This window comes from Brugia malayi, assembly GCF_000002995.4.
Source record: "Brugia malayi strain FR3 genome assembly, contig: Bm_v4_Chr3_scaffold_001, whole genome shotgun sequence".
Lineage (NCBI taxonomy): Eukaryota > Metazoa > Nematoda > Chromadorea > Rhabditida > Onchocercidae > Brugia > Brugia malayi.
Window position 1 is genome coordinate 5,619,143 of NW_025062477.1, and position 14,422 is coordinate 5,633,564.

General features: G+C 31.2%; 3 protein-coding genes across 4 annotated transcripts; 1 reads left to right on the top strand and 2 right to left on the bottom strand.

The window, feature by feature from the left end:
• Window positions 1-232: 232 nt before the first annotated feature.
• Window positions 233-6,577, bottom strand: Bma-vps-34 (the record flags this gene model as incomplete). 2 transcript variants are annotated; one of them, XM_001893410.1, is made up of 15 exons in its annotated part: window positions 233-362; window positions 479-637; window positions 1,015-1,168; window positions 1,287-1,407; window positions 1,596-1,773; window positions 2,015-2,295; window positions 2,685-2,816; window positions 2,939-3,151; window positions 3,691-3,883; window positions 4,168-4,322; window positions 4,711-4,977; window positions 5,283-5,408; window positions 5,604-5,796; window positions 6,113-6,234; window positions 6,437-6,577. In XM_001893410.1, 15 exons carry the CDS (start codon window positions 6,575-6,577, stop codon window positions 233-235), a joined length of 2,565 nt encoding a protein of 854 aa, XP_001893445.1. The 2 variants fall into 2 exon arrangements, with proteins under 2 accessions (XP_001893445.1, XP_042936015.1); XM_043080081.1 differs by having other exon boundaries at window positions 5,577-5,796.
• A 1,113-nt stretch (window positions 6,578-7,690) lies between these two features.
• Bm1687 (sarcoma antigen NY-SAR-91, putative) lies at window positions 7,691-8,612 on the bottom strand (the record flags this gene model as incomplete). Its single annotated transcript, XM_001893409.2, has 3 exons — window positions 7,691-7,944; window positions 8,226-8,313; window positions 8,544-8,612. 3 exons carry the CDS (start codon window positions 8,610-8,612, stop codon window positions 7,691-7,693), a joined length of 411 nt encoding a protein of 136 aa, XP_001893444.1.
• A 952-nt stretch (window positions 8,613-9,564) lies between these two features.
• On the top strand, window positions 9,565-14,242 carry Bm2912 (uncharacterized protein; the record flags this gene model as incomplete). The annotated part of the gene is made up of 8 exons (XM_043080082.1): window positions 9,565-9,686; window positions 10,662-10,768; window positions 11,000-11,066; window positions 11,278-11,518; window positions 11,970-12,173; window positions 12,348-12,550; window positions 12,879-13,044; window positions 14,090-14,242. The coding sequence occupies 8 exons, from the start codon at window positions 9,565-9,567 to the stop codon at window positions 14,240-14,242; spliced, it is 1,263 nt and encodes a 420-aa protein (XP_042936016.1).
• Window positions 14,243-14,422: the final 180 nt, after the last annotated feature.

The window sequence follows — 14,422 nt, forward strand, 5'->3', positions numbered from 1 at the left end:
CTGTTACCACATAAAACTTTATATAAACCATTTAATAAGTAATTTAATTAAGTGCAACAAATTAAGCAAATTACTTCCACTTCATATTAAAAATTCGAGAACAGTCAAATCAGGTTTCAGAAATAAGCAAGTACTAATTTTGCCAACTGTCATAACAACTAAGGAATACAACCAGGTATAAATTCAAGACTCAAAGTTGATCAAATTACCTAAATTTGCAAAAACATACAATCTAATTAGTAATCAACTGATGAACATCATGCACCATGTCCGTAAGCTTCGTCATTTTTGCATTCACTGATTCATCAATTAAATGTTCAATTTTCTGCTCAGCCAATTCATCACTCAATGTCAGATGGAATCTAGAAGAAAACATAAAAAGTCCAAAGAAAAAAAAAAAAAGAAGATATTTACAGCTACCATACTTCGATTTAATAATTTTTAAAAAGAAATGAGAAAAAGCATCGGAAAGGCGTACCTATGCTCAATTTTCTGCACCGCTTTCTCCTTTTCAACTGCAATATCCGGTATACCGGAATCCAACATAAGTGAAAATAAGTTTAGAACAACATTAGCATGCCGTCGCAAAATGCGAAATGCCGAGAAACAAAATCCGCGAAATTCTTTCCATTCCTTACTGCAAAAAAGTGTAAAATATACAAATAATTCAACCCTACTTTAGAAGGATTAAATTCACATAATTTTAATTGTAACTTCGCTAATTTTTAATTACATAAATTTAATTTCAATATTATAAAACAAAATTCAGCTAGCGCTGCACAAAAAAGCTCTATCGACGTCATATAGTACTCAAAATTATCAAAAAAAAATCGCCAACTGCAACTTATAGCGACTGAAATGATGATCCAAATTTATTAGTGGAAATAAATCCAATCAAACTAATTCTGATTTCCATTATGGCTGAGGCAACATCTCCAACATTCTTCATTTTAAATGACCCTTTCTCCTCATCACTACATACTTTCCAATAAAATAAGTCTAATGCAAACGAACCTATGCAAACCGCCCATACCACTAATCATTTCACTAGTCAATTTCATTGGTGGTGGAGCAAAGGGTTTTGGATCTCTTCCAAGTATATAACCAAAATCAACATGGAACATTTTTCCATTTTCACAGAGCAAAAGATTGTGCAAATGTCGGTCACCTAAAAAGTTTTATAAGCAAATCAAATGAAATTCTGCAGTATCACAGTTTTTAAATTCGTATATATCTTTACTCAAAAATGAATACTAAAATGATAAGAAAATGAAAACGAAATTTACCAATTCCTAACACATAGCAAATAATCGAATAGCCAGCACAAGAACGTACATAATTTTCAACAACTTCCGTTTCAATTCCAAACGGTCCATTAGGGGAAGGACGAAATGATCGAAGGCACTCCTAGAAAAAATTAAAAATGATATTATGGACGAGTTAGAGGATAAAAAAGTGATCTAATATTCCTAAGAATACTTCGTATACAATATAACTAATACCAACAATATTGTACTGAAAAAAAAAAAAAAAAACCTCAAGACTTAGATTCAACAACAAATAATGCACAAAATATAAGTTAAACCGATAATTACCTGCACAGTACCCCAATTCGAGATCACTTCACGAAGTGGAATTGCTTTAATAAATTGAACAAATCCCTCAGAAGTAGATGTGGCAAGAACAGAATATGGTGTCAGACGTAAATCAAGACCATCTGCACGAAGTAAATCATCCATTAAACGAATCATTTGTATAATCAACTGATCTTGCCTGAAACAGCATTTCCATCAGATTTCTATTCAAAAAAAAAAAATTCTTTTTGAATATTTCATCCTTTCTAAAAACTGCTTTATCTAAGGAATGAAAATACTACTGTGATTTCTGAGGAAATGAAGCACCTATGCATTCCAGCTGCAAATCGAAAGCGAAATTAATGCAAATGAGTGGAATTTTTTTTTTCAGCTTAAATCGATTTGTTTGGATTCATACTTGACGCTGCACGCAAAAATACCTTAAATCATCGCCTCGTTTGAAAATTGTCACATAATTTCCGTTATTTTCAGTTCTGAATGTAAGTTTCATTGGCATTAGATTACTGTTGAAGAGTGTAGCCGTATCGGGTAATAGCGCATTTACACGCACCGTTGGATCTAGCGGTAATGGAAGACCACAAAGATTAAGCAAATCATGTTGCTCGCGTAATGAACGCCGCAAAGCTTTTTCCTTTTGACTTCGCCCGCCACTTTCTTGTGATACAAGCTTAGCCATTGACACTAGGATTTCAATCAAAATCTGAAAACCTTCCTTTAGTTGGAAAAGCCAAAATTAAAGAGGCATTTTATATTTTTTTCAAGACTCAAACTTCGAAATTAACAAATAAAAATTACAAATAAGACTGAAAGGTAAAAGAGCAAGAAAATCATGTGGACTTATTTTTTCTAAGAAGAATACGAATTCGGCCATGAACAAATTATTATAACATAGATTTAATAAACGGTATTAAAAGTTTTTTTTTTTTTGAATAAAATATAAACAAGTCAGTGGAAAAATATGCTAGGAATTTGAAAAAGGATGAGAACTTTATAATATCATCCGAATCTACTGAAAATAACTGCTTTTTGAAAAAACAAAGATTGAATATCCTTCACGTAACTATTAAAATTATCAACTGAAAACCTTACCTCTTGCTGATCAAGCGAAGCAGCTCGCCTTCTCAGATCACTACCACCACTTCGTAATGATGATAATAACAGTGACAAAACGTAGCTATACATGCGTGACATAACCGTATTGACTTGCGCTGTTGCCTCTATCTATAAATATTGTACAATGAATACTCTGTCATATTAAGGTAAAAACAAACAAGACAATTAAAACAATAAGTTATCATGCACATGAAAAAAGGCAAAATTTTAGAAATAAACTTTATAATTACCTCAACTTTGAGGTACCAATAGAGGTAATAAGTGATCGACGGATTACTGCAAGCAGAACGTATCAAGAATGAAGTAAGATCATCGCCTGTTAAGCATTTTTGCATAGCCTGTTCAACTGTTTGCTGACTATATGTTTCCTGACCATTTTCCATTGTCAATTCACTATTTCCTCCTTTGGCATCATCAATTTTCCTTCGGATTTCTTTTTGTTCCTGTATTAACTTGTAGTATCTATTGTAACGAATTTTTTTAATAAAACAGAATGATATATGATTACGTTATTTCTGGAATTTTTGCCAATATTTCAAATTTTTGCGGCAATACCTTGATTATTAAAGCTATAGTGAAGTAACTCAAGCACTTCAGCTCACGTCTACATAACCCAAGCAAATATCATCAAATATTTTTTCTTTCTTTCCATTTTCTTACCTGTGCAGGGATTTTAATAATCAGAGGATTATCTCAAAAAATCGAAAATCTTGTAATAACTTTATTTATCAAACAATAAACCAAAAAATGTAAGAATTGCTATTTTATCTGATTTCTAGAATTGCCTCAAGTCTTCAAATATAAAACCAAATACACTTCTACATTTTCTAATTTTTTTGTAGACATATATGGATATCAAAGAAATATTGGTAAGAGCATATTATTTCAACTTATGCTAAGCTCAACGCTTGTTAGTTACATTACCATTAACCATTACAACCGAAATGGAAAATTAAAAAATATAAAAAATTGATAAAAATACCTCGAATTCGTCCAAAACTTTCATTACGAATTGCTCATATTTAAGTGCCTGCACGAGTTGCGGCAAATATAATAGAATTTGCTCGGGCTTAGCATGTGATAAACGCGATACTGCATAGCGGCGCAATTCGATGTGTCGAAATGTTGGCGAAAGAAGTTCCAAGGCGTCACTGGCCTCCAGCGGCGACCATTCACTGGAAAATTTGATCCGATAAACAAGAAGATTTAATATTTCAGTTCGAATTCTTAAATAAATAAAAAGAAAAAACAGAGTTGCAAACTTTCAATTTCAGTAGTTTCTCAAGTTTTTTTTTTCTTTTTTTTTGGGGGGGGGGGGGGGGAGGAGAGGGGGGAAGGGAGTGGATAGTGATTAGACAGAGAAAAGATAACAAGCTATTATCTAAATACTACCAAGCAATTTCTAACTCACAAATTATACATAAATAACTTTAAAATATAGTAGCAGAACAATAATTACTTTACAAGGATGAGAGCATAAGCTGCTTCTTCATTTTTATTCCAAGCCACTGAGCGAACAAATTTTAATAATGCTTTACGATTACTCCGAAGAAAATATCGAAATTTCCATATTAAATCACGCTCTTCAAAGTTTATAGCATGTGCTGGTGGCAACTGAAATAGATATAATGATTAACAACAGAAAACAAAAAGATTGCAAAACATGCCAAAACAAAAAAAAAAAAAAAAAATATCAAAAATATGAAAGCAAAAATTGAAAAAAAAAATTTCTAAAAATAACACCGTTTTGAAAGAGAGAAACACTTTTAGCAATAACTGCTGTATTTGTTAAATACATATGAAAACTACGAAAAAAGTGGCCTGTCACGTAATCAACATGTAAAGGCTATCAGTGAACTTGACAATATTGCATTATAGCAGTTTCCTGTTATAATTACCGGTTACCATACTAAAATAAGAAATGTTAAACTTCTTGAAAAATTAGCGAAGGCGATAAATTTCTGGATTTAATTTTACTAGTAAAAAAATAAGAATCATACACCTGGATTATCCTTTCCAAATAATGACGTGCAGAAGCATTTGGTTTAAGTTCACGTTCAAGTGCACCAGCACGTGAAGAACGCGTCATCATGTGATGCTTGAGCTCACAAACATTTTCCAAATCCATCTCTGGATCGACTAATGGATAAACACTCCGTGTTTTTAACTCTTCTTCATCTTCATAATAAACTACAGAAACTATAGATTCCCCGAAAACAACTCGCGCCATTTCAACAATCAAATATAAGCAACGCTGTTCGACTTCACGCTGAAATGTAATTCATTTGTTCGTTAAAGAAAATATCTTTAAACATAAAATTATGTTTGTTTTTCTATTTTCAGATTTGTCTGTCTTGTTCGCATGTTCTGTGCTACGATTAATCTCCATCTGCCAAACATTTAAGTAATAGCGCTTTGTTTTTCCATAACGTGCTTTAGTTTTTCAATTAGTTAAGTACTGATTTCTATTCAGTTGTCATTACAAAGTTATGAATTCACGTTTCTTCTCATTTCAAAGAATCTCACACTTTATCACAATGACTAGTACAATGAGAAATATCGGAAGCAACTAACTTCTTTCTTGATTTGTTCAATACGTGGAAATGTAAGCCGATCAAGCCAATCAACATGTTCGATCAGTCTCTCACCATATTCTTTTGTTCGCTTTTGTAAGCGATCGACACCTGTTTGTTTTGTGAACTATAACAATACAAATAACTTAATCTATAGTATATAATTTTCCTTAATACACTCTACCAGCTGGAAACGCAACTCACAATGATAATAATAAAAAAAAAGAATAGATTATTAGTCTCAACATTGGTAAGTATGACATATTCAAAAAGCTGGGAAAAAAAACTACAAAACTGTATCATTCCGTCCAACATTTCGGACCTTGGATGGTAAAGGTGGCCTCAAATAATCATCAGGTTTTGTAGCCACTTCCATTTTTAGCGCAATAGTACCAGTTCGAAGAACTCCGCGTTTGCTAAACAGCGAAACGGATGAATGTGCTATAAATCGTGCGTCTAAGCTATCTGATACATCCCACAAGCATGCATGGATAAATGAATCAAGGCTTAGCTCACTGAAAATAAGAAACACAATTAAGAAAAGCTATATGCATTTCTGAGTACTTTTAATTAATACTCTAAGGAGGCTAAAAAAGTCAATGCTCAAGCATTTCAGTACGGAAAACATATTCTAAACGAAGAAATTAAAATCTTGTTAACAATTGTAATCCTTCCCAAGCCTAAGGATCAAATCACAAATTTCTTTTTTTCGAATTTTGAAACATTGAAAAAAATTTTAAACTATAGATCCTTTAAATTCTTGTTAGCAGTAGCCAAACTAATTTACTACATGAAGTGCAAGTTTTTAATAAAATCATGCAACAAGTAAACCTTATTTTGATAGGTAACAAAATCCATTCATCCCAGGAATGAAGCGTTGTACGAACATGACTTGGTGGAGATTTGTATGATGTCGAAACAGGTACACCCACTCGTCGTTTATTGCAATAAACCTATAAAAAACTGCCAATGGATAGAACGAATTTTGAAATTCAATAACGGTTCTCATTATTGAACTACTGGTGAAGATTACCTAAACCTAGATTAAAGTTATAAGTACTGAAGTCATCACGAAGTTCTGAGATACTTTAATATACAAATTTTGGTATTCTCAAACGTTTAAAAAGATAGAAAATATATATTAAAAAAGCTAACCGAAGCGGTGATGAAGAAATTACCACCCACAACACGATAGGATTTATCTAAAAGTGATGTACTCCCTTCTAAAGAACCAATTCGTAACTGTACATTCCCCTCGAGGTCACAGCTATGAACATACAAAAATTCATTGTCCATCCTTGTTTATCAACCTATATTCCTCTCGGTAACTGTTAGTTGATTAAATGGCCATTATCAAATAGCGATGATCTATTCCACAAGGACCTGAAATTACTCTGTAATGCCTTATTCAAAAAATTTTCTTGAAATCCAGCTTATATTGTAAAAAGTTAAATTGTTTCCGTCCTTTACTAATTTAAGCAAAATTAAAAATAAAGCTTAAATCTATTAAACACTTATTGCAATACGTTCTCCACATTCCATCATCATTCAAAATTATTAAATTCTTTCGGAATATTTCACAGCGTTTATGTGCTGGTGCATCTTCACATTACACTTTCACTGTTCTTATACATAATTTATTGATTTTTTTTTTTTTTTGAACAAATAGATAAGTTCAGGAGCATGTGCAAATCCCGTATCTCAAACAATAAAAACTACTTTTACTGAGAACTTGATATCGTGATAAGTTGAATGATACTTTGAAGGGAGGACTCACAGAAACAATATTAAAGTAGCAGGGTAATAACATCGTAATGAAATCAACAGCTACCAGGGTAAGATAGAAAATCCCTGAGCAGGCAAAAATATGCTTATTCTTATTTTTTCGTAATTTCCATGCATCGTCCTAAACATTAGAAAGTATTCTATACAAATAATATACAAAAAAAAAAAAAAAAAAAACAATAATACAAGGAGAGTCTTGCATATTCATAAAATTAAAATGATGAAAGAAAGGGAAGACATGTGAAAAAACGATTTTTGATCTTAGAAAATTTAAATATAATTTAATAAATCCCAAAATCACCAACCAATCATGATTGAAAAAAATATAAAACAAACTGGGTTAATATCTTAAAACAGCAATATAAACTTCTTAAGGTACCGCATTTGCATTTATGAAACACATATAGCATAATGATGCAGAAATTTCGATTAATTAGAAATATCGCTTATTTTAAAACCTAGCAGTCCATGAAACTGTGCAGACAAAACCTGATTTTCATCTTGGAAAAAGCTAAATACTGAATTTATATCCAAGATTATAAATTAGAGATCGAGGTTTGAAGTTGAACATTATCAAAAATTATAAAAGAAAACAAGAAGTGGAGTTGCTACATGGATTTTAAATCATTTTGGCGACTTCTTCTTGCTACCACTTCTTTTTGACGGAACATCTCTACCTGATAGAGGCCTTGGACTATTGTTTGGACTCTCTTCGTGTATTGGTTGCTGAATAGCACTGCGACTTAATGATGCTGGTGAGGTAACCGAAGAACTAGAAAATAAGCGCTCCGATTCACGCATACCTTTCCTTGCACCTTTTTTATCTAATTTTAAGCTATTTTTTGATGGTGGTGCAACGAGTGTTAATCGATCCCAACCTATAAAACACCATAACATATTTAAGCTTCTCTAAATATCTGAAAGCCATTGAAATAAGTAGAGCAGAAATTCAAATCGAAAATGTTGGAGTAATCGGTATAATTCATGACTGCAGAAATATTACCGATAAAAAGTTCAGCACATAAGGCTAAAAATCAGTATATAAAGATTAGACATCTAAATATACTGCAATAATCCAAACAAACAACTTCATGATCACTCAAACTAACAAGGTGTATGACACAGACAAAGTCTAGAAGATTCTGTCTTGATGTCTAACCTTTTACGACATTTCCATAGTCGGCCGTTTCTTCCAGGTATGAACCCTCAAAATTGTAAATTTGTTGTTCAAGAGCACTAAGTGTTTCCTTTAAAAAACATGTTATAAGTGAGGAAGCTTCATTGTAGAAAATTCAATCAGAAAATAAAGCTGAAGAACTGTTTCAAACGTCCTATAAAGCTATAAAAACAAGTTATCATATCATACTTTATATAGAAGATGTCAAGTAAAAGCTCAGGACAGCTTAAAACAAATTAATGAATATATGTAGAAGGCATAAGATGAATTATAGGGAAAGTAATTTTAATTTAAACTTACTGCAAGTTCGGTACGACGTTTCACAAGATCAGCTAATTCTCGCCTTGTTTCGTTCAAATCTTTAGCCATTTAATCGTTTAGTCTCTGCTAAAAGCACAACATAAACAGTGTTCCGGATTTGAAGTACCACAAAATCCGGAATGTTACAAAACAAGGAGCAGCTGCTAAGTGTGTCACCACTTGCCCAGCAAAAATCAAGAAAATATTGACAATATTACAAAATAAAAAGTTAACGATAAAAAATACTGTAAGAAAAGAGGAGAAAGCAGGAAATGACAGAATTTTCACAATAATATACATAGAGAGTTGAAAAGACTCACGAATTGTTGTGAGAACGTAGAAAGTTTGCTAAGTGCTAGAGATACAAATGCAAAGTATAGTGTTGAGGAAGAGATTAAAAGAGAAGCAAAATAGTGCACATCCTACAGGAAGGATTGCTTAGCTGGACGACGATACAAAGCTCTGCGACTACCGACAGTTTGAGGATAGCAGAAAACTTAACAAAGTTTCTTGGTTATGCCGGATTTGTCGGAATGGTTTGGTTGGACTTCCGTCTTTTTTTTTTTTTTTTAGTAAACAAGAAGTCGTTTGTTAGGGAATAGCAAGAGGCATGTGAGATGGATTCGATATGTTTTTTGTTCTTTTCGGATTTATTTGGGGGATTTGGATGGTTTGGATTCACTTTTTTTGTTATCGTAAAATTTAAATCGGAATCAGTTCTGATGCTTTTTATGCATTCATTCTATATGTAAAAGTAAGAACACAGGTATACTTACGTTGAAATGTTCACGCTCACGTATATCGACAATTCATATATATATGTATGTATACATGTCATGACTGACACATTTACATATGCAATACATAAACAGATGTGTATGCGCTCGAAAGATTCAAAGCGGTTTTTTTTTTTTTTCTGATTTGATATGAAGGTTAAAGAAGGTCACGTACGTGTGCTGGTTGACTGGATGGTAATGGAGTTACTTGTATGAGGATGAATGAGAAAAGTAAGGGTGGTATAATGACAAGAACGATAGTGGAATATCCGAAACCTTTATCAAACATGTCATATTTGCGGAATGGATTGATAGAGGATGATAGCGATGATGAATTATTCGATTGTTGCAGCTGTCTTAGGACAAGGTTAGGTGTAGTTAAATTTTATTTTAATCAAGTAACGACAAACTTAGTTTATTTTAAAAAAAAATTTTTTTTCAGATTGAAACTTTGCTGGATTTAGATATTTTTTTGAAGAAAATGTTGAGCTTAATTTATGAAAAAAACTACTCCATTGATTTTCCTTGCTGTCAGGAGAGTTATTCGTGTTGTTTTATAGATTCATTATCTTTTTCTTCTTTCACCAAATCTTTTTTCTATTAGTAATTGAAAAAGTCATCTCCATGCTTCAGTTTTTATCGATAAATCTGTAATATATCTGTTTTCGACGATACTTTTATTTTTCTCAACATCACTAACTTCTCTATGTAAAATAAATATTCTTTTAGTAATTGTAGTGATACCACGAAGAATTCATTTTATTGTGATCTTTGATATTTTTGAATTGCGATAGTCATCAACACCGCTGAACAGTCTATTTTACTAAAACCTCTATTATTGATTAAGAGTTAATTGTTAAGTATACAGAATTACTGTAGTTTCGTATTCCAAAGTTAGCTTGTTTGATTCAGGTCTTCTTTCATATTCATTTAAGCAAATGCTCATCGATTTCGATTTTTTAAAATGATTTTGGACTATGATTGAATTTTTTGAACTGTTGGAGATCTTAGCTGTCTTTTAAGTATGTATTCATTCTATTCTCTAACCTAAATTGCATATACTATTAGTTGTCAGATTTTTTCTGTTTAATCCATCGGATGGTAAGATTTTCAACATATGAAAGAAATACGATGCTGTGATATCAACGGCATCATTTTTTCTTTCCTTGCATATGCAGTTATTTTTCTGGCAAAATTTCTAACTTCTTTACTGTATTATTTTGTTTAATTTCATCTTTTACTTTTTTTTTTCTTTTAATTTTGCTAAAGTAGAAAATGGTTAGGTTTGCATGATTCCTTTTTGTTCGGTTTTTCTCTATTTTGCAGTTTATCTGTATTTCAGTTCTGGTAATCTTGGACCCTATACTGTTCGATTGTTTTTCTGTTCTAAACCAGGTCGCATTATGGTTTTCCTCTTTTCATTATTAGCATTATATTTGATATATTCAAGTAAGCTATTTATTTTCTTTTTAATATGATTAATTTTGAGGAATATTTTTGTTTGTATCAAATCTTTTTTAAAATTCAAGTAATTTGGTTTCAATACCTGACTTTTTAATTGCTTTTTCTTTTCTTTTTTTTCTTTTTGCTTTTTGCTTTTTATTCCATTTTAGACTATGTAAACTTATAGTTTGAAATATCAATTTTTGTTTATAGCTGGCAATTTTTCAAATATTACAGACTGGAACAGCAGTGCAGTCATGCATTCAGATGTGGCATCAGTAGTAACTCCGAGTAATCATTCACGGTTAGTGAAATCATTAACTTTTATGTCTAACTTTTTCATTGCATCTGTAAAATCTAAAATAAATTTATGATCACTTTAAAGTAGAACTATCGTCAGCAGTGATTCCTTTCTAAGCTATTAACAACATATGCAGATGTTTTCAACCGCTAAGCAGTAGTGATTTCAATACGATTGAATATTATGGGACATTGGAGAATTTTGTTGATTTTAGGGCGCATAAAATTTTACTAGATTTATGTAAAGCTTATGTGGAACAAAAAGTGAGTGGTGATTTGTGTAACCGCTTATGTTATCATAAAAAGTGGAGTATTTTGGATATTTATGAGGGAAACAAAATTGTTATCACGATCAAGGATGGTGGACAAGAGGTTATACTCAAAAGTCAACATTTATATATTGATGAATTTGAACATTTGGATCCACGAATTAACGAGAGCTTGTTTTTTGATGCTGTAAATTTTTGAATTTTTTCTTTTTTTTTTTTAAGTTGACTCCAAAGTTCTGGACAACTTAAATTTTTTTATTGTTCTGTACCATAAAAGAAAGTTTCTTATAATAATCTTCTAAAAGATCCAAAAAACGACAATTGGAAAAGAATGAATCGATATTTTAATAACCGATGACGTTATTATATGGTTTTTTTTACAATATTATGAGGAATAATGAGTGAACCGAACATTTTCAAAAAGAAAAAAAGACAGATGCGATTTGCAAATAATAGTAATATTAATAATAGAAGACATATGTATAGTCAGGATAGATATATCTATCGAAAAATGCTGATAGTCGTAAACTTATGTAGTATGTGCTGAAATTATTTTAAAATATTTTCATTTAAATTATATGCATGTCTTTTTTTCTGTTTTTATTGTGCATTTATTTTGTACCACTCTTTACTTGTAGGTCCTCGGTATAGTTAATTATAATCTAAGGTTGGGTTGGCCTTCACACTACAAACATCATCTGATTGAAATTCTCTGGCCAATGTATGTTCGTAAGGGACGTGATTCGTTGTCTGAAGCCGATCGTCGAAGTTTGTGGGCACTTCTTTCCCAGGATGAATATATTACTTTTCGAGTTTTACCTCTTACGCGTGTTACACCGAAGGTAAAATAAATTCGTTTCATATATTCTTTAATTTTTTTGTCAGAGGAGTTTATTTTCAGAACAGTAATGGAATTAGGAGAAATATTTAAAATTTGTTTTTCAAGAACTCAATTAGTTAAACATGGAAAGAAACCATAAATTCTTGTGCTGGTTTATTGAACACTCATATTTCAGATTATTGGTACATGTGGACATTTTTACCAGGTGGAAACATTGGTTCCATTCCATATGAAAGGTTATTATATGAATTTAAAAGCTAAAATATTGCTTCATTTGATGGGAACACTGAAATTGTTCGATGAATTTTTGAACGAACCATTAGAGTGGTGTGATATAAAATTTGATAATCTTGGACTTGCTGCTGATTATCCGAAAAGGTCAGTCCAGTTCCTAAAATTTTTCAATTCCCGTCAATTTTCTATGGAATTTCATGCCTCTCGTATTATTTGCAACATTACATCTTTCTCAAAAAAAAAAAAAAAAAAAAAAAAAGGAAAATCTCTCTTTATTTTTTGAGTATTTTTTTTTTTCTGAGTAATTTTTGAGTATTTCTGAATCCTTTGTTCTTTGAAAGGGGTTTGATTTAGTTAAAAACGATAAACAGAGGGATTTTACTCGTATTCATTTCAAACATAGATGAAAAGTAGGTTTTGAAAGTCGAAATCGAGTATGTCACTTCTATTTCATATATAAAGAAATTCACAGATTCATGGTAATGGACGCGGATATGTTGTATACTAAATCGCGTTTGAAAGCCATATTGACTAGTCGAATATGCAAACAAGATGAGGATTGTCATTATTTCGATTGCTATGCTAAATGCAATAATGAGACGGGATTCTGTACTGATCGAACAAATAGTAATTTAGAAGTATGTTTTTATACGCTAATCCTGCTCCATGTATTCGTTTTTCCTGCGTTTATTCTTTTTTTTTTTTTTTTCTTTTGAATCAAAAAAAAAAACTGGACAAATGAAGCCATATATTGCTGTGACGAGGCAAAGGTATATTTTCAAATTTAACTTCATTTGGTGAAATTATACACATAGCCTTTATCATTTAAGTATTAAAAAGATCAGTGCGAGAAGTTGCAAAAGCATATTGATTTCCAACAAATTTGATAAAAATAATCCTTTTATGACGTAAATCTATGATCAAGTTGTTGACTACTTTTTTTAATTAGCTGCGAGATTGCAACTAATTTATCTTTTTTAATCGGTCATTTAAACAGAATTTGATATACCCATAATTTTTTTAGCAGTGTTGTCGCCACGGGAAATAATTACAGTTGTCACTAAATTTCCTTTTAATTTCTTTCTAACTGATTTATGAGAATTTATGATTGAAGCTTCAGTTTGTTTAAATGCTGGTAATCGACCCCTTCAAATCTTTATTCAGAATATGATAGCGTATTTTTAATGTAAGAAAGGAAAAAATAAAGGAAGCAAATTTTTGTAAGAATAATTGAATTGTTGCTATGACATTTATGTTGTAATTTTTCCCGAATAAAAGGAGCAAATCATTATGGGCTTTGAAATAATCTGGTTTTACTAGGAGAAAATGATAGTTTGGAATAAGGAGGTGGGAAATAAGACTGTAGGACAAGATAAAGCTGTTCATTATTTTTATTGTTTTTATTCTTAGGACAATTCCCATCCACACATTAATATTTTTCATTTGAAAAAAAAAAAAAAAAATGGTCTTCAGTTATCAATTAATAAAATTTCAGATAAATGTGAATTTTTCTGGTGTGAATTATTTTAAATGTTTGCTTTTTTCATATTTTAGTATATTGTTTTTCACGTTAAAACACATCCATTTCTCCTGTCACAGTAACAAGTTCAAGAAACTTGCCGTTAGTGGAAAATGAGTCAAGTAACAGGTTAATATAATTGAAACAAACTAAGTTTTTTACAGGTATTTTGCGATAAGCTCATTTACCAATTGTATGGTAAATTTTGGACAAAATCGAATCGGTACCTGGCTGCATGTCGTGACACTTCAGTGACATTTGAGCAACGAATTGCTGATTTACGATTGTTATGGTCATGGAACTTTTCCGATGTGTAATTTTTTCTTAATTAGGTGCCTTTGATTAAATTTTAAATTGTTAAACAAATTAATGGGCAAATCAACATATTTTGCTTGTGCCTGCGAACTGTCCATTAAATCTGACTTTCATGTTCTGAGTTAAATGCTTTTTATTTTCTTTTCGTTAATTGTATGATTTTATTTGTTTCTGCTCTTTAT